Raw genomic sequence first — 20,897 nt, forward strand, 5'->3', positions numbered from 1 at the left:
TCCAAAAGATGGACTCGCTGTTTACAGATATGTCAGAGGCATCAGAGGTGTTGTAGATGATGACTGGTGTGAGCAAAGTCCACTGAATTCAAAGGTTTAAAACTTGAGTTATGAAGTTGAACATAAAAATGAACCCACCAAGTTCAGCCAATGTACTTTTAAGTACTAATGTGCTAGCCATTAGCATTTAGCTTTGATTAGATAGATACGTTTAGATTGACTTTATTAATCCCTCTGGAGATCTTCTTCGGGAAATTGGGTTTGAGTTCACAGCAGAAATAATAAAAACAAGAAGAAGAACAGAGTGCAAAACAAAGTACAAGTATAAAGAACATAGATCAAAATAAAAGAACATTGGTCAAAAGGTAATAACGCAAAGATTTACATAACTTAAAATACATCATACTTTCACTGCTCCAGATTCAAAGTTATAAAGTTTAATAGCATGAGGAATTAATGAGTCCCTGAGTCTCTTAGTGTTGCATCTGGGGAGGAACATTCATGCACTCCACATTCGTCTTTGAATTTGTGAAATAGAGAGCACTCTACGAACTAGCTTATGGTGAGGAAACACATTTGTGATTCCATTTGTGTTTAGGATAATATGTTGGACTTGTAATGGAGCTTCATATAAACAATCAACCGTCTTAATAATGTGTTCTTGTTGCCATGACAGTAGCTCGGGGAAGCTGTGACGACTTGTTTAAAACTCAATAGTGTAATAAATGTGTCGCGAAACGATGTCATCAAAGTAGGATTTTCTTTTTTTTATACACAAAAAGGCTAGAATGTGTGTGTGTGCGTGTAAGAATGTATGCATTAGTGTGTACGAGGGGAAATTCCTCTCTCAGGGCCGGGAGTTCTTCCTGTCGTAGAGCTGTGTTTTTACAGCCCGGCTTTGTCGGGATATCCTACCCTGCCCATGTCTGACGGAGGGATGGCTGGCACGGCGGAGGGGAAGGGGCACTTTAGAATCAGGTGGGGTGGACCGGCGAGTGATTACCAAGGAAAACAATCTTCATTTAATAACATCTGGTGTTCTATGACAAATGTCTGCCTGTGGTTTTGACTCATAATCCCTGGGTTTACAGGGAACAGAGCTGCAGGTGAGGGAAGAACAACCAGACAGTCCAACAGACGATTTTCTTTTTTTTTTCCATCTCCTGTTTTGATGTCTTGTTTTTCAAAAGACACATTTTCTCTTAGAGGAAGAACAGAGAGTTGTGGCTTAACCAGAAATGTTTTTTTGGAAGCCGATTGCAGAAGTAAAAAGCGTGAAATTAAATATAAATGGAGTTTTGATTTCTGTTAAAACACTTCTCTTTGATGCCCGTCCATCCGTTCCCTCCTTCCTGCTTATCACCGGCACTCCGGGGTAGCAGGCAGGCAATCACAGGTGCACTCGGGAACGCTCGACATTCCATCATGCGACACACACTGATAGACAAACCGCTCACACCTACTGGTGACAAAATTGCTCTCGCTAGGTTTTTTTGGGGAACTGTTAGGAAACTGGAGTGTCGGGAGTAAACCCCACTTACGCAGGCGAGCGAGAGGAGTTTTCTCAAGCTTGAACTGCAGGTTGTTTTTTTAAGATTTTTGTTGCCTGAATTTTCCACTTTGCATTAAAGAAATAAGCCATTTTCGTAATCCATATCTGCCAAACTCATGGCATTGGGGCCAAATCTGGGCCACAAAGTCATTGTATGTGGCCCGCTGGATTGTTGGCTCAAATCAAAGTACATGTTGATAAAGTGACCTTTAAAGGTACGAGTGTAATAATGTTATAAAGACTGACGAAGAGAAGAGAAGTTATTTGATACGTGGGGGGCAAACATGGAGATAATTATGAGGGATCAAGATTGAGAATATCGAGATAAAACTATATTTCCTGCCACAGAGAGTTTGGTAAATATGTTTAATTGTTTAATAAAGCTACTTTATGTAAGACAATATATCGAATATTGAATATTATCCTTATCTTGACCTCTTCAGACAATGGTTTGAGTAATGCTTTCTGTTGCAAGAATGAAAAGAAACCATGTATTTGTAATGGCTAGAACAAGGCACGGTAAACTGTAAGTAAGTAAGTAAGTCATTTTTATTTGTATAGCGCTTTTCCGGACCAGGGTCACAAAGCGCTTAAACAATCAAAACAATATTCAATAAAGTATATACTTAAAAAATCAAGATAAAAACTGATAACACAACAGGACAGGCATGGGTTTTACATCTGATATTATACTTGTAGTTATAAATAAAACATGAAGTATCAAATTAGGGCATCATCTTAAACATAATATCAATAATTTGTTAGACATTTTTTAAGGTTAAATTAAATTGAATTAGAAATTCATTCATTCATTTGTCCGTTCATTTTCCATTCATTTTCCCTTATGGAGGTCGCAGGGGGCTGAAGTCTATCCCAGCTTCTTGGGGCGTGAGGCGGGGGGACACCCTGGACAGGACGCCAGTCTGTCGCAGGACACACAAAGACACACAACCATCCACACACACACACACTTATATCTACTAACAACTTCCCAATCAACCTCTGTATGTTTTTAGACTGTCGGAGTAAACCCACACAACACTGAATAAGAAATAGGAAAAGGAAATATTTATACATTTTTTCCGAAATGAAACGTGTAGTTCAGGGGTTGCCAACCCGGTCCTCAAAGAGCCGCAGTGGCTGCCGGTTTTTGTTCCAACTCGATCCAGCATGCCCAGTTTAACCACCGTTTCAGCTGAAACAAGCAACACCAGACTGACAATCAACTGATTACACTCCTAAGATACCTGATTGGTGAAAAGGTCGCTTCTTAATTGGTTGGAACAAAAACCTGCACCCACAATTTGTGTTATTTCTGCAACATTAAATCTCATACGAGTCGAGCGTCAGTCACCGTCCCTGCTGATGTCATCGTATTCAGAATAACCTGACATCTTGTCCGAGGTTGAAATGTCACACGATGCTATCAGGACCGGTGTTTAGCGTTTGATTTTCCGCTGGACTTTTCCCTCCTCGTGTGTGTTTTCTTTTTTAAAACGACCTATGAGGTCACCCGGTGATCCCCGGCTCGTGTGTGCCATGAACTTTGAGAATGAAACACAATTCTCTGTGTATCCATGCGACTGTTTTGGAAGTGTTGTCAGGAAGACTAACCTTTTCTTATCAGCTGATTTTGTTTATTATTACGGGGGTTACCATGGCAAGCGCGACCCCGACAGCCCTGCACGCCAGCGTCTATATCAGCGACGGGAACGATCTTTAACACCCTTCCTCTGTTTCCTGAATTAGTGACGGCAACATTCACTACCTGGCTGCATGTGTGAGAGGTGAAAGCTAAACGTGGTGATGAGGCTTAATGGTGTCGGACAGAAGCGTCTGCGACAGGAAGACGATACGAGCAGGAGGTTTAAAAGACAACAGAGGTTATCTCTTTGTAAAACAACAGTCGGGTACATCATACAGTCTAACTAAATATTTTCTTCATCTTCATCGTTTTTTAAAACTAATTTTGACTGGAATAGAAAAAGAGGTTGCAGGCATAGGTGACTAATTTTAGGGACAAATATTTAGAGTAGACAGTGTATATATATATACATATATATATATATGTATATATATATATACATATAAGAGATATATATATAAAAAAAGAGGTATTACAGGAAATATGAAGTGTATAGTTAGTTAAACTCTAAATATAACTTATTAAGAGTTTTTCTTGTACGTTAAATTATATTGCTAGAAAATTAAGAAAAGTAATTTAAAGAACATTTTCTCTAATTAATATTGAATATTTTGAAGAAAAGTACAAAAAGAAATTTACTATAAAAATCAATACAATGATTCAACGCTTTTTCATTTTGTCAAAATACTTTCTTAAATCTTTTTTACATGTTGTGTATACATTTGCATACCCATTGTGTATGTTTCTAACTCAAATTTGAAATGTTAATATAAAACATGTAGAAAAAGTTCCTTTTTTGACTTAACATACATATATATAAACGTAAATATATAAATATATATCAGCTCTTTTGTCAATATAAGATTCTTTTTCAGATGTTTTTAAATCTTCATTTTGTGGATACGCATTAATATATTTACAAAATGACAATATAAAACATGTAAAAACTAAACTTATTTTGACATATTAAAAAGCATTGAATCATTCTGTTTATTTCTATATTCATATATTCTTCTTTTTATACATAAAAAATATCCTCAATATTAATTAGAAAAAAAAAGGTTTAAATTACTTTTGTTAATTTTCTGTATATTTATTTATGTATTTATTTAATCTTTTCTTTTTTCTTTGTCAGTTCATTTGTGAGGCCCATTGCTTATCAACTGCTCTAGAATAAGCTTTAGAAAACAAGTCTTATTATGTAAAATGAGTATTAAAAAATAGCATCATGCTAAATAAGATAATCTTGATCATAACCTTACAATTGTATTTAAGATTTATAGCTGCTAGTTTCTAAAGAGTATCAAAAAGATCCTTGTTATTTTAGTTTTAGCACCTTATGAGACAAATATTTGTAAAGATAGAATTAATAAAACAAGTAAAAAGGTCAGAAAATCAGCATTATATGGAAAAACTAAATAATAAAACTTGCATTGTTGATATATATTTTTAAGAATGTAAAAAATAAGAATGTATTTTCTTTCAATGACCGTCATCGTTTTTGATAGTGACGTCTTGTATCAGTGCAGCAGTCGACAGCAGAACCTGGTTCTTGTACTTGCTTCAGAGCTTTAAGACTCCAGTAATAACCCCAGCAGCTCCGTGTGTGGGCGTCGCAGCCGTAATGAAGCGACTGTGAGGCCTCCAACATCATTATCTGCTCCAGTGTGTGTATGTGTGTGTGTGTCACTGTTTTCATCTTTTTTCCTTCTCCTCTTTTATTTTTCAATTCTCTCCAGTCACATTTTCCATTTGTTTCGTCCGTGTTTCATCATCTTCTATTTGTTGCACGCGCGGGTCTTCCTGTCTGAGACGCTCGGATGTTTGGGTTCTCGCTTAGTTTTCATTTCTCTTTAAGTAGTTCCACAAGAATCCACATGTTGCCACAAATACTACTGATACTACCTTCACACTCTATTCATTTATGTGTTTTTTTTTTTACTATTTGACTGATTGGAGTTTAAAATATACAAGTATTGATGTGACAAAGATTTGTGAGCATCTGGAGAACCAGCAGGTGAAGAGAACCTGCCACTCACCCTCAGTGAAACACCAGCTGCTGCTTCCCAATGTTCCTCCTGCTCCCTCTTACTTCCAAGATTGGACAGCTAAATTGAAGCAGGACCTTTTGAAGACCTGAGCTGACATTTTAAGTGCATCTTCTGCATCGTTGTATAGCTATATATTCTTTCTTTTTCCTTTTAAAACGTCCTTTCTTTCCATCATTGTTTGGCTCCGTATAGATGTTTAAGTGGAGACTCCTGACTCAGTGTTTTTTCTCTCAGAGTAATTTTCCCTCTCTGGACATTTTCTACCTGCAACCTTTCAACACCCCCTCCTTGTGGTTGCCACACATTCTGTGTTTTAGCTCCTACACTCTCAGTCCAAGTCCATCCCTCCATTCATCTCGGCTGTCATCCCTTTCTCAGCCTCTCCTCCTCCTGCTCCCTCGGGCTCCTCCACTGAGATGTGACTACACAGACATTTGCATGGCAGGCGTCGCTGGGTTTTTGACCACAAAAAGCGAGGGATGAATGAAGGGAAGTGATAGTTGTAGGTGAAAGTCTTATGAATTATTCATGGTCCTATAGGTTGAGGGAATACGGTGGCGGAGGAAAAAAAACATGTCATCTGTGATACGTCCTGTATCTGAAAGTCGGAGAGTGTTATTCCCGAGCTTATAAGAGCCAACTTCATCTCTGCCATGAATTTTAATGTGTGGAGTAAATTGTCATTTTAATGCAAGAACCTTCTCCAGTGTAAGATAAGTAGTCGTGTCAGAAAGCAGGCAGATGGACAGTATCAGGATAAGAAAAGGATCACTTATGTTATCACCGAGCTTTGCTGTTCATGCAGAATATGGAATACCAGGAGTGCCATGTTTCACAACTAAACACAGAAAATTATTCACAATGTGGTAAAAAAAAAAAACATGAAAATAAATGTAAAAATATATATATTAATGGCAGCATGTTAAATTCAGTTCGATTTTTATATATAGTTACTGTTACTGTAAATATGAGATATAAACCTTTTATGTCCGACAGTGGAAAATTCTGAACAGCTTCAGCAGCACATGTCACCGAGTAGTACGTATTACACAATGAATCACGAAGAAATACAAATAATACGTCAGAATAAGTGAGGAAAAATATATCTATACATCATATACGGTTATTATTTAGCATTAAATCATTTTGAAATGAAGTATTTTGTAAATTAAAGTATTTTGTAAAACAATATGAAATAATTATGGTTTAATATTATATAACAAACAGGCACAACCTTATCATATTTTCATTCAACTTTCATATCTATTTTCCACCATCCAAGTAATATATATATATTTTCATCATACATTTAAAATGATGATACTAAAATCAAGGGATATACTAATAAAATGTATCAAATTAATTCTGATTAGAATATTGATTTTCTCTTTATCATCATCTATATTATGATCATTTCTGAAACTACGTTTTTATCTGTTTATTTTAATGAATCTTTTGACATGATCAAATTTATGTTTTCACCAAAACAGTGTCCCTACTTATTAACTAGGGATTAACAAGCGACAATGTTTTGTCATCAGAAATGTGTTATTAAATACCATATTGAAATCAAGGGATCTACTAATTAAATGTATAAAATTATGATTTTCTCTTTATTATCATCTATATTGTGACCATTTCTGTAACAGTTTTTTTCTTCTGTCTTGTCTGCAGAAGTCCTTCTCGCTGGTGCTGATGGCTCTGGACTACGACAACGAGACTTCAGAATCAGGTAAAGATCCTTTTTTAACCTGTATTCTATTGATCCATTCCCAACAGTGACGCACAAATATTTGTTTGTGTGTGTGTGTGTGTGTGTGTTTGTGTCTGTCGAGGAATTTGCAAATATCTTCTCGTCTGTGATCACAGGAGGTTAGAGGTCTTTTATTCCCGACCTTTAATTTCCTGCTTTGTCTCCTCGTTGTTTTTGTTCATAATCAACCAAATTCCTCTGCGAGAGCATCTAAGCTGCACAACACACACACACACACACACACACACACACACACACACACACACACACACACACACACACACACACACACACACACGCAGGCAGACGTGTCTTCCTCATTCCTACCATACCCAACATCCAGAGATAGTGACCCACTGGGAAGCGAAGCCTCCGTCTCTCCGTCTTCCTTCCCTCCGGCTTCTTTTTTTTCCAATCATGTTTCCTTCATGTTTCTTGTGGAGCTCTTCTCTTCTCCCACGCTAAATCCCGGCGCTGCTGTTCGACACAAATGTTCCACGGCTCGGCTCCTGATCAGAGAGGATTAAATGAGGAGAACCAGAGGAAGAAGTGATGAAACACTTAATAGAGAAGTAACGTCCTCTGCTTGAGTCCTTTCATGTGCTGGAGGTGACTTTGCACAAGCAGTTACATTTCAGTCCGGGCGGGCATCGTCAAACTAAAACTCTCCTTGTTGCAAACAAGTCGAAGCGGAAGCAAACAAACATGTTTATTCTTTCCTAATATATCCGTCTTTACAGATAAAACTACTTCAGATATGTTTTTAAATGAACATATCCTTGCAGCAGCAACTGAGCTTTTGTCAAAAGGGATGAAAGACAAACGGTTCTTCTAAGAAATCCATTGAAAAATATGTTACATTTTCACTCGCATCATAAAGTGATTAGTTCCATGAGGGTTTTGAATGAGTGAGAAACAACATATTTCAGACTAAAGAATCATCAGTGACTGAGTCTGTTGTTTTATATTAAGCACTGTGAGCTATAACGTGCATAAGTAAACATTGATTAAGTGGTAAAATGAAGTGAAGCAAAAGTCATATTGTGCTCACTTGACAAAGATAATTAATGGTCCAATATCATCTGCAATAACACAACGACACAAACCAAGAAGCATTCAACGTTTAATTACACAAAACTACACATGTTTAAAATCACAAAACCAAAATGTCCACTGAACTGCGGTGAAATCAACAGGTCTGAAACTAAAAACAAACACCAAAGTCAATAGATACGTGACCGGAAATGTAAATAACCCTGGAAAATCACAAGACGACCATAGTTTGTGGGGAAAATTGTAACAAGAATGAGGAGAGCTCCAACCCCCGTACTCCACTAGAGTCAAACTCATGGTCCCGGGGCCAAATTTGGCCCACCAACTCATTCTTCATGGCCCACCGAATAGTTGGCATAAAAAACAAGTTGATGAATGTTTATGTTGATGTGTTCATATTAGAACTAATTTGTACTCATGAGTTTGTGTCTGTTTGTACAAAACTCTCTTTACATTGAAATATTTATATTAGAAAATGTACTTGTTTGCGGTTTCTCAATATGCATCATCAATCCCGGAAGTCTCCACCTCCAAGGGACTCGTTGTATTATCAAAGCGGGCGTGATTATTACAGCTGGCTGGAGGAGGAGTGAAGCTGTTGTTACGTCGTAACCCCTCGTTCGCTGAGATTTCAGACGGTGGAGAACTTTATAAAGTAATAAGTTGAAAACATGGTCATGATGAGGGACCTACTGCATCTTAGAGAGGAAGATTCAACATTTTGAGACTTGTTTCAAGTCAGGAGAGTTGGGTTTTATACATTAGGTGCCATTAAGTGTAAAACTGGAATTTGAGATAATAGATATTTAAGATAAGATGAGCCTCAAAAAATGCAAAGAAAATTGAAAACCAGACTCAGACTTGCTATTCAGATAAAGATTTTGGGACCTTTTTGTGATTGAGTTTGACCTTTTGCTGATTCCAAAAATGAACCAAAATAAAAACCTGGCATGTCAAAGTAGATACGAGTTTGCTTCTGGTAGCACCATGTGACCATCCCACCTCCAAATCCAATTCCAATTTGTGTTAGTGGAAATATTAGCCTTACGTGTTCTAAAATAATGTCCACCAGCGGAGGTGCTAACTGTAAAATCATTCATCATTAGTCTTGCTTTCGGTTCATATCATCAACCCCATATTGGATCCAGAGAAGAAGACAAGATTATTAATGTTCCATGAATGGAGATGATAGCTAATTATGCTAATATAGCGTTTCCTCTTTTAACTTGTCACGGCGAGCGAAGCTGACGACCAATTATCTGGATCTCACCGGGAAGACAATCAGACCCGCGGTTAGATGGTGGGCAGCGATGATTAGTTTATTCAACAATATCTTAGTTACACGTCAGCTCACGTCCGTGCAAGAAAACAGGAAGCTCTCAATGAAGGAAACATCACAACACGAGGGTTAAATTAACTCCTGACATTAGCATAACGGTCCACAATAAATCTGACAAATGCTTCCCAATATAGTTCTACTCTTGTTTTAATAGAGCTGTTGTGAGTCATGGGGAAGTTGCTGGAGAGACATATCGCTACAATTTTGCAGTTGGAATGATTTGAAACACATAATAATTTGAGTGTTTTTAGAAGACCTATTTATTTACAGACAAAAACAACATAAATTGCAATAATTTTTTGATCAACTATTACATAAGTTAATGCGACATTTATTAATTTCTATCTTATTGTTTTTATGCATTTGAAAGATGTGCTAGCACTGGACGTTACCAGGTGTTAACATAATAAAAAAAATAGAATAAATTAAAATATTATTCTTTTTTTTTCCTCAGGGTCATACTTAAAAAACAAGTTGTAAATCAGAAACCATGATGTAAGATAACGAAGAAATGTTGAGATTCCAGCATTTAAACATTAAGTTTGGTAGTAACAGTACAGAGGCAAAATGTCAAGCAAGCTGCATTATGGGACATGTAGTCAAAGTCATGTTTGTACTCAAATTAACTTTAGATAAAGCTTGTAGCACTGTATCAGATGCTAGTACATCACCAGCGTCAACATCGAGCAAGAAAGATGCTGGTAAAGTCCGATCGTTGTCCGTTATTTAAAAATAAAAGTGATATTTAAAGAGCCGCACACATTCATCCAAGAAGATCCTGCAGTTCTGGACACGCTCCAGCAGATCCGAATGGTTTCTAAGAATCCATTGATATTTTTTTTCTTCTCTGGCGGTTTTCAGCCATTAGATTACAGAAGTTAATGGCTTTTGAAACCATATTCCACGCTTGCTACTATTCCTGTCGTTTAATATTTCATCCTCGCACTCGCTCTCCCACTTGTTGCTGGGTCTGATCTCACCCGAGAGAAAAGACGGGCCACTGCTGCGCTGAACCATGATGATGTTGTTGTCATCCCCTCAAAAAGATGAACTTCCCTCCTCCGACCCGCCAGATTCAAAATATAATGACACGCCGAGTCGTCGCCTCACGGCTTTGGAGGGAAACTCTGGTGGATTTGACTACAGGTGGAGGAGGAGGAAGCTGTGTCCTCATTCTAGTCACTTTGAACACACGCTTGACACTAATGCGCCTCTGTTTTCATTCCTTTGTGTCAAACCGCAGTGATCTCATCTCTCCATCAGGCGGTCTGTTGTGTGTGTGCGCTAATAGCTGCCTCCCTTCCTCTTTAACACACACACACACACAGAAACAATCTTTGTCCCTATCAGCGACCATCTCTTAAACACACACATACTTGCACACACATACTCCGAGTGCTTTGTGCGAGCCGGCGGCCTGTCAGAGCGGATTAGGACTGTGTTGGGGATGACAGCGTCTCTGGGAAATCCCCTGCAGGGGTCAGGGGCAGCGGGCGCTCGCTGGTGTTCACACTGAACCCCTCACCTCGCTCTGGCCGTGTCAGAGACTTGTCTTTTGTCTCCCGCTGTATTCACACACTGGGAGTATTTCCACTGTTTTTTATGGCTCCTGTTCGCCGTCCAAGAAATCTGCAAATTAGTGAGAACGACACTGGTGTGAGGTCATGGACACACACAACACTTTCTCTTCCACACAACCGGCCACAGTGACGCACCAGAAAACACTCTAAGGATAAAAGCTATGAGATATTTAGTTATGAATGTGTAATTTTTAAAAACCGAACCACTAAACTCCTGTATGCCAGCGGATCTAAGATGGAAGTTGCATTCATTGCCATTGTGGCTGAAGTACTGAGAGAAGTGCAGTATGTTTTGTAAATAAATGCAATTACTTTTAATGACAATTGTTCAATCTTCAGTAGTGCTACTTTTACATTTAATCTCCAGAAGAATGATAGTTTTTACGCCAAATTGTGCTAAATATCACGGGAATATAACACCAATAAAACTGATAATCAATAATATATGTTTTAAATATCAGTAATTACATAATAACGTATCAGATGACTTCTTAAACATCTAAATGGGTCTGTGTTACAGTGATTCTCGTCATACCTTTCTCGGCGCAGTTTCAGTGTATCTGCCAATCAAATATGGTCTGAATTAGCGGATCTGTTGTGCGGAGTCCCTCAAGGTTCTGTTTCGGGTCCTTTATTATTTTTGCTGTACCTGATTCCCCTGGGTAAAATCATTTCCTGATGTTTCTCACCACATTTTTGCTGATGACATCCAGCTCCACTGCTTATTTTATCCAACTGAGCCCCAGAGGCTGAACAGCTTAGTCAATTGTTTGCTAGAAATCAAACAATGGCTGAGTGAAAACACTTTGCAGCTAAACGTGTACAAAACTGAAACACTGGTGATTGCTCCTGATGATAAGATTCCAGGGTTGAGTCAGTACTTGGGTGACTTAGGTCAGTCTGTCAAACTGAGCCTGAGAAACCTGGGTGTATTTGACAAAGACAAACCTCTAGTTCAACACTGCGGAAAACTTACCAGAAACTGTTTCCTTCAATTGAGAAAAATATCTAAACTTAGGAAAATTATGTCGCTTATAATCCATGCGTTTGTGTCTTCTTGTTTAGACTATTGTAACAGTTTATTTTTGTGTCTAAACAAGAAGGCTGGCTGCCAATTTCATTCAGGATCAATTTTAAAATTCTGGTTATTACATTCAGATCTATTCATGGTCAGACTCCTCCTTACATCAGTGATCTGATCCAGCCTTACACCCCAGCTCGGGCTCTTAGGATCAGAATCTACTGATGGTTCCTGAACACGCTTCAGGACCAGAGGAGAGAAATCCTTCCAGCTTTGGAAAGATCTTCCTCTCCCTCTGTGTTTGATGATCTGCTGACTCCTTTAAAAATATATTTTTATTTGTGCAGACTTTTCCCTGATCACAGGAGTGTGTTTGTTTTGTGTGTCTTTTAAAGTATATATTTTAACTGTGTATTGTTTGTGATTGTTAAAGCGCTTTGTGACCCTGGTCTAGAAAGGCGATATAGAAATAACCATTACTTACTAACTTACTTACTTACTTAAATACACACAATACGGTTGAATCCAACTTTAACAAGAAGTGAAAGAGAGTAAAATGAGAGTAAAAAAATTGTTTATTGAAATAAAACAATAGATTTATGAAGTAAAACAAAGGATTCATGAGAGTAAAACAATGGATTTATGATAGTAAAACAATTAAGGTCAAATAAGTGAAGTTATTTTAAAACAAATTTATGTTAAATCCATCACCAAACAAACCTGAAGATATTTTCAAACTGTTTTCAACACCAACTGAATCAAATCTTTTGCTGTCACCATCATTTCTAAATGAATTAAAACAGCTTCATTCCATAATCAATAACTTTACCTCCACAGATCAGCTGATCGATCAGGTGCTGCTCTCGTCCATGTTGAACCCGGGAGAACAGTGGCAGACTCACCGGTACCACGGATCCACTTTCAATCTGGAGTACCAGCTTCGCTTTCGCTGTGACGTCAACTACTTCGGACCTCTGTGCAACAAGTTCTGCCGGACCAGGGACGACTTTTTCGGTCACTTCAACTGCGAGCCCAGCGGAGCCAAGGTCTGCATGGAGGGATGGACGGGCACCGAGTGTAAAGAAGGTGAGATCTTCTCAGATCATTTATGCAGAACAGTTTGAAGATAAGTTACTTTTATTTAAGGCTCTGGACTTGAACACAAATCTGATAAAATCACTGCAGAGATGATGACGGAAACTTCCTGTTTTACGTTCACCGTAGTTTAACTCCTGATGTGGATGACCTTGAAGACAAAAGGTGAATCTTGGAGGGTTGACCCGCTAATGTAAACACTTGTGGATCTGGTTCTGACTCATCTGCCGGAAGTGATCTCGCTCCGTGACCTGGCACAGCTTCCATCATGTTGAAGTGGTAATAGGGAGGAAACCGGAGTGGAGACTCTGAAGGACAGCCGGGCCAGTTTTAGGACATCCTGCAGCCGAGCCCACCGCACCCCTGACTCACTTAGTCCCGCTTCCTCCTCAGCAGGTCGCTGATTGGACTGGACAGTAGCAGGAAGTGTGAGAAACAGTCAAGGTCTTGTCGTTACCCCCCGCAGGTAACCCACGACGATCCGGGAGTCACTCTAGCTGACAAATGACTGTCCTATGTATTTTAGGAACAAACCTGCTGATGACATGTCGACCATAACATTATGACCACCAAACTCTTGCAGGGTTTTTCTTGGTTAGTGATATAATATTGATATATTTGTTTTGTTCACAGCCGTGTGCAGGCAGGGCTGTCACCAGGTCCACGGCTTCTGCACTGAACCTGGAGATTGCAAGTGAGTATTTCAAGTTGTGTTATCGCAGGGTCCAAGTGGTATCCCTTGTGTTGTCTCCGGGTCAAGGTGAATGACCTCCCTGGCTTCCAGAACTACATATGGAGGTCGTTCCCCTTGACCCAGAGACAACACGAGGGATCCCAATTTTTATTTATTTTAATAATAAAATTCAATAATTAGTATATTGAGAGGTGGGGTGTTTTTCTTTTAAACATTTTCATTTTTAAATATTGAATTTTTTCAAAATACATGTTTTTATTTTACACATAAAGTTCAATTTACTATTAACAATAATAAAAAAAGGCATTTTTTAAATTCAATATTTTTTATTTGGTATAATAGTTCCACCAGACAATATCAAAAGAGTATTAAGTTACTTATTTGAACTTTGAGCCAGAATCAGAAAACTTTTATTGCCGGCGTTGTGAACTCAACACAGGATTTTTTTATGGTGGCTTTAAGGATATAAAATATATAATACAATAAATATATATATAAAAAACTTTAAAACCTTTAAACTTTCAATATAAAAATAATGGAATTCAATTATTTAACCCTTGTGTTGACACAGAGACAACACAAGGGTTAAAGAAATAATTTAAAATAAACATGATTTTTGTAATTAATAAAAGGTTTCAACATTCCAAATGTTCAACTGTTCAATTTTCTGCACTGATATACCTTTATAAGTGAGTAAGTAATGTATATTTACAGCAACACAAAACTAAAATCCACCTTTCTTCTCAGGTGTCACTACGGTTGGACGGGCTCGCTGTGCGACCAGTGTTCGATCTTCCCCGGGTGTGTGTACGGCTCCTGCACCGAGCCGTGGCAGTGTGTGTGTGACGTCAACTGGGGAGGACTTCTGTGTGACAAAGGTCAGATTTGTGTTGGGATCATTTATGCCATTGTTTGGTGTAGAAACACATGTAGTTATTTTGATGTTGCGCTCCAGTGAGATCAATATTTTGGTTTCACTTCCACTGGTGACGCACGGCGTCAACCATGGATTGACTTTAAATTATCCTGGTGCAAAATCTGTTCTTATGAAACCGTCCTGGTGCTTAAATGGGGCCAGAACTAAACTTAAGGATTTGAATAAAGGCAAACTTTCTCTAAAATCATTTTATTTGAGTATTTATTAAGCTAAAAATCTGCTCTTTAATCTGCTATAATTGCAATAGACTATGTTGGCATTTTTAACCTAAACTGTCAATAAATGTGTCAAACATCAGAATAATAAACCTCGACCAAGGAGCTTATTTAACATGTAAATAAAAACACAAGACAAAATTTTCAATACATATTCAAATATTAATATAATATTTATTGTGCAGACTCGAAAAAAGTATATGATATGTATTTGGCTTCAACTGACTCCTTAGTATTCCTGTGTTGTTAACACAAGGGATACCACAAACACATTTGTTTTCAGGCCTTCGGGTCACCTTGACCCTGAGAAAACGCAAGCGTTAAAACTATTATTGAACCGTTTAGATTGAACAATAAAAGTAAAAAAAAAGTATTATAGTGATTCAGTTTGTTTTATAAAGTACATTTTTACCGTTGTTTTCCACTTAGTTCTTTTTTTTGTTTGAAGCCATACAAGTATTTAACACAACCTTCCTAATCCTTGTGTTACCTCAGGGTCAATGTGGCCCAGAGGCCAAAAAACAAATGTGTTTTAAGAATCCCCTTGTGCTGTCTCTAGGATACCACAAACATTGTTTTCGGGCCACTAGGTCACCTTGACCCAGAGGTAACACAGGGGTTGCGATCCAGATGGAATTACAGAAAAATAATAGATTAAATCATCTGTTTCTGATTTTTATGGTCAACATTTAAAATATTTACTAATGATCAATTTAGTTTGCTAAAAAAATACATTTTTTAAAACTTCTTCACATTGAGGGTATTTACTTTTTATTTTGTCGCTGGGAAAACGAGGTCTGTTGTGGCGCTGCCCTCCTCTCCGTTACCTGTTCCCACCACTCTCGCTCAAACATCCTCCACCTCGGTTCATTCCCCGCCTTCATCCCAGACTGAGCCGGATCCAGCCTGTGCCCCGGGGAGCTGGTATTGTGGGAAAAGAAAACCGATAGCCTTGGACGAGGTGAACGTGAGCACCTGCAGCAAGGTGGTGCCTGAATCTGTTTATGGAAACACCCTCGGAAAAGTTGGCGAAGACAAAGACTCAAAGGGAGTCATTAGAAGAAGGATTAATCAGCCACATTTACAGAGACCTTAACCCTGCAGCTACTGACCTGCACAGTCAGCACAGTTAGATCATCAGGGGATCGGTTCGGGTCCTCTTGACTTTGAAACTTCTAGCAGTGTTTGGTATTAATCAAGTGTCTAAATCGTGTAAATGTAGATCGTAAATCTGTGTCTACAGATCTGAACTACTGTGGGACTCACCAGCCCTGTATGAACGGAGGATCCTGCACCAACACGGAGCCGAACGAGTACCAGTGTGAATGTCAGGAAGGATTCAGAGGACGCAACTGTGACATTGGTGAGAAAATGTCATTTCAGGACAGAAGGGAAACACACAACAACTAGAAACAAGATGACTGGACCATAGGAGGTCTAAAATGGAGGCCATTTATTTAAGAAGAACTCGATATATTATTGTAAGTTTCAAACTCATGGCCTCTGGGGCCAAATCTGATTGGCCAGGACATTTAATGTGGCCCGCCAGATGGTTGGCTCAAAATGAAAGAAGATTAATGTTCATGTTGATATAGTGACCAATAAAGATGCCGGTGATAATTCAATATTACAAATTATAGCTGTAAAACTGAGCTTGATGGTAATTTATTAATTAAATCCATTGCTATATTGTGCCCATTATGTTTTGAGATGATTGGATGATGATTTTCTTTAGCAAAAGGTTATTTTTCAGTCATCATTCACAAGTGTTATCAATGTACTGTAATTAATCTTCAACAAATACAAATGTATTTTTCATCAATAGAAAAAAAATAGAGTTGATTTTTCCGTAAAACACATATATTTGGCTCAAATATTTTTTGATGATCAAATGTTTCTTGAAAGTGTTGTCGTTTCAATCCTTTATTTAACAATGGTCAACAAAAAATTATTTACTTTAGTGTTTCATTTCCTATTGCAGTAGTTATTGGAATAAAACAGATCAAACTATGTAATTATGTCTTTTTTATAAGGTAGTATTGACAACAATTTGGTTATAGCTAATGCTAATGTCATTCTAATGCTGAGCTAATGCTAGTAAGCTAGTTACACTGTAGAAATAAACTACACTACACATTATAATAAAACATATTAAAATTTGTCATCTTATATCAGATTTATTACATTGTATTATATTACATCATAATAAAAATTAAAAAAAATTATGTATTTTTTACAAGGCAATACTGACTGCATTTGTGTTATAGCTAATGCTAATGTGATGCTAATGCTGAGCTAACGCTTGTAAGCTAGTTACACTGTAGAAATAAACTGCACTACACATTGTGATTAAAAATGTTAAAATATGTTATCTTATGTCAGATTTATTACATTGTATTATATTACATTATAATAAAAAAAAATTAAATTATGTATTTTTTACAAGACAATACTGACTACAATTGTGTTATAGCTAATGCTAATGAGATGCTAATGAAAAGCTAACGCTGGTAAGCTAGTTACACTGTAGAAATAAACTGCACTACACATTATAATAAAACATGTTAAAATATGTTATCTTATGTCAGATTTATTACATTGTATTATTTTAAATTATAATAAAACATGTTAAATTATGTACTTTTTACAAGGAAATACTGACTACAATTGTGTTATAGCTAATGCTAATGTGATGTTAATGCAAAGCTAGCGCTGGTAAGCTAGTTACACTGTAGAAATAAACAGCTCTGCTACTTACAACAACATTAAAGAGAACCATAACATTGCACAACAATGAAGATACTTTGATGCGTAAAATACAATTTTATGCTACTCTGTGAAGTAAAGAGTTAGCCTGCGAAAACAAAATACTATCTTCTAAAATGTATTTCCTAGTTTGATTGATGTGTGACACCTGTGAGCTGTTACAATACTCGCACAGCTTGACGTAGTAACACACAACCACGCAACACGAGGTGTGATTCATCTTTTACTGTGTTCGTCTTCATCCTCCTCACACGACTGCGTTTCTCTCATCAGTGGAACATGCGTGTGTCTCGTCTCCATGTATGAACCGAGCCACGTGTGTGGAAAACCCGACAGGCTTCAGCTGCACCTGCACCGACGGCTGGACCGGACTCACATGTGCAGATGGTGACTGCCTTTACCTCCCACACACACACACACACACACACACACACACACACACACACACACACACACACACACACACACACACACACCAGCACACACCGACTCTCCCACACACACACAGAAACAACACAAACACAACAAATCTGAGTGATTGACATGTATTGTATTAGAGCCTGTGAGAGAAATCAACATAAACACAACAGCAGCAATTACACTCGACAACACAACAGGTGCAGCTTTTTGTTTCACTCATTGTTGTTGTGATGTTTTTCATTTGCACAAGTGTGTTCCATTTAGGCTTTTTCTACTGAATCACAACGTTATTTTCTATTATGTGTTCTATATATATATATATATATATATATATATATATATATATGACATTATAACAAAATATATGATCTTATGACGCATTCATTATATAACATGAAAATTAAAATATTGTCTCTTACGATATTATGCCATATTTATAACTTTATATATAATAAAATATCTTATCTCAGATTTAATACATTGTATTACATAACATTGTAAAAAAAATATTTGATCTTATAACACATTTATAACATTGTATTATATGACATTATAATAAAATATGTTATTTTATGTCACATTTACTACATTGTAATGTATGACATTAAAATAAAATATTTTATTTTATAACACATTGTATTATATTACATTATAATAAAATATGTTATCTTATGTCACATTTATTACATTGTAATATATATTACATTATAATAAAATATGCTATTTTATAACACATTGTATTATATTACATTATAATAAAATATGTTATCTTATGTCATATTTATTGCATTGTAATATATGACATTATAATAAAATATGTTATTTTATAACACATTTATTACAATGTATTATATTGCATTATAGTAAAATATTTTATCTTATGTCATATTTATCATATAATGTTAAAATGAAGTTGGCAGAAAACCCTCATGGAAATTCAAATACCTCCAATTTTGACTTAACTTAAACCATATTTATTGAGCCTGTAAAACTCCAGGTATTTCATCCAGTTAAACGACATGACATCGAATCATCGTACCTGTGTTATTACAGTGTGTCCATCAGTCCTGGTGTTGTGTTTAATCCAGGTCTGACAGCTGTGGACTTGATCCTCAACACGTCCAGCTGATCCGACTGTAAAGGTCAAATATGTCGTGTCTGTGTCACAACGAGAGTCTTCGGTCCGATCCGGAGTCAGTCAGAACCAGCTCTGGATCATTTAGGTTTGAGGAGAGTTCCTCACCGAGTGTCAACAAGAACGTTCCACATCCTGTGTTTCCACCCTGGAGATGCAGGTCGTCGGCGAGCATGTGAACACAAAGTGTTATCAGAGAGAAAGCAGGCAGACGAACGGAGGGATGGAGCAGCCGTTTATTTCTTTTGTTCGTCACTGTTGTTTGTTATTCCGACGGCGGTATCTGTGTGTGCGGCGAGCTTCCTCGGGGAATAAACACACAGACGACTGTCAGACTTGCATGAATTCACAACCGTAACCACAACAAAGTCGTGTTTTTTTAGTCCGGATTTATTTATACGAGGGATATTAACGAAGGAATTCTTTGCTTGTTGTGGATCCTGTGTCTCGTGCCACTGTTGCACGTTGTTATTCTGCAGGACTGAAGATGAAGTGAGCTGGAGAAAGACTCCTGTGTAGGAAGACATGAATGAAACAAGGTTGTGAGAGAGAACGAGATGTTACCACAGAGATGTGCATGAAAGTTATGATCCTCCGTCGCTGTTACACTTGGTTAACCACTTTCTGAGCTTTCTTACAATTACAATCAAACATTTCAATCTCTGTTTAAACCTTTTTCAACTGTAGTAAACAAAAAAATCACTTTTATTTAAGATTACACGATGTTCAACTTCAATCAAACAAATTTTAATCTTATTCTAAAAAAACTGATTTAGTTTAACAAATTTCAACTAAAATCAAATACTTTACAATTGTAGTCACAAAAGAATTCTTCGCTATTTACGATTTTTCAACTATAATCAAACATTTTTTAACTATAATCAAACAAATTAAACTGTAATCAAACAATTTTTAACTGTGATCACACAATTTTCAACTGTGATCACACAATTTCAACTAAAATTGAAAAAATGTAGAACTTCATGAAAAATCAACTGTAATAAAACAAATTTTAACAAAAAAATCTAAAAAATTTCATCAGTAATCAGACAATTCTAACTTTAATTAAACAATTTTCAATCGTAATTAAACAATTTTAAACTGTGATCAAACTATTTTAACTATAATTATAAAATGTTCCAATTGTAATTAAACTATTTTTTAACTGTGATCAAATATTTTTTAACTGTAATTAATCATTTTCATCTATAATCAAACAATTTTCAACTGTAATCAAACAAATTTCATCTACAATCAAACATTTTTCTACTTTATTAAAAAAAATATTAAACTGTTATCAACAATTTACACTTTATTACTTACTTTACGTTATTTAAACATTTTTAAAATTGTAATCAATTAGAAAAGGATCAGACGAGATGTTTATTTGAGATTGAGACGCAGCAGTTCTCAATAGTTTTGATCCTTATTCAAACTTTTCTATTTCAGAACAGAATATTAACTTCATAGATCAATGTATCTTCAATTAATTTTTATTATAGATGTTACATGATAGTGACTTTTAGGGCTTTGATCATTTATGTGTGTCATATAAACATTTTGTGTGTCATAGTATAGTGTTACTTGTGTTAATTGTATCCATTGTTATTACTAATTTGATGCTTTGACTAATATATCTAT

At 36.7% G+C, this 20,897-nt stretch overlaps 1 protein-coding gene across 2 annotated transcripts in view; it reads left to right on the plus strand.

Annotated features, from left to right (window-relative positions):
- The window catches only part of LOC148075686 (uncharacterized), a 48,246-nt gene that overhangs the window by 18,856 nt on the left and 8,493 nt on the right, over positions 1-20,897 (plus strand). Inside the window, exons 3-8 of one of the 2 annotated variants that reach the window (XM_087796308.1) lie at positions 6,923-6,980; positions 12,832-13,080; positions 13,723-13,783; positions 14,531-14,661; positions 16,179-16,298; positions 17,975-18,088. In XM_087796308.1, coding sequence (XP_087652434.1) covers positions 6,923-6,980; positions 12,832-13,080; positions 13,723-13,783; positions 14,531-14,661; positions 16,179-16,298; positions 17,975-18,088 — 733 coding nt within the window. The remainder of the gene's footprint in view (positions 1-6,922; positions 6,981-12,831; positions 13,081-13,722; positions 13,784-14,530; positions 14,662-16,178; positions 16,299-17,974; positions 18,089-20,897) is intronic. The other variant, XM_087796309.1, reaches the window with a different exon arrangement.

The sequence above is a fragment of the Callionymus lyra genome, chromosome 7 (genome assembly GCF_982586985.1).
Source record: "Callionymus lyra chromosome 7, fCalLyr1.hap1.1, whole genome shotgun sequence".
In the NCBI taxonomy this organism is placed as follows: Eukaryota; Metazoa; Chordata; class Actinopteri; order Syngnathiformes; family Callionymidae; genus Callionymus; species Callionymus lyra.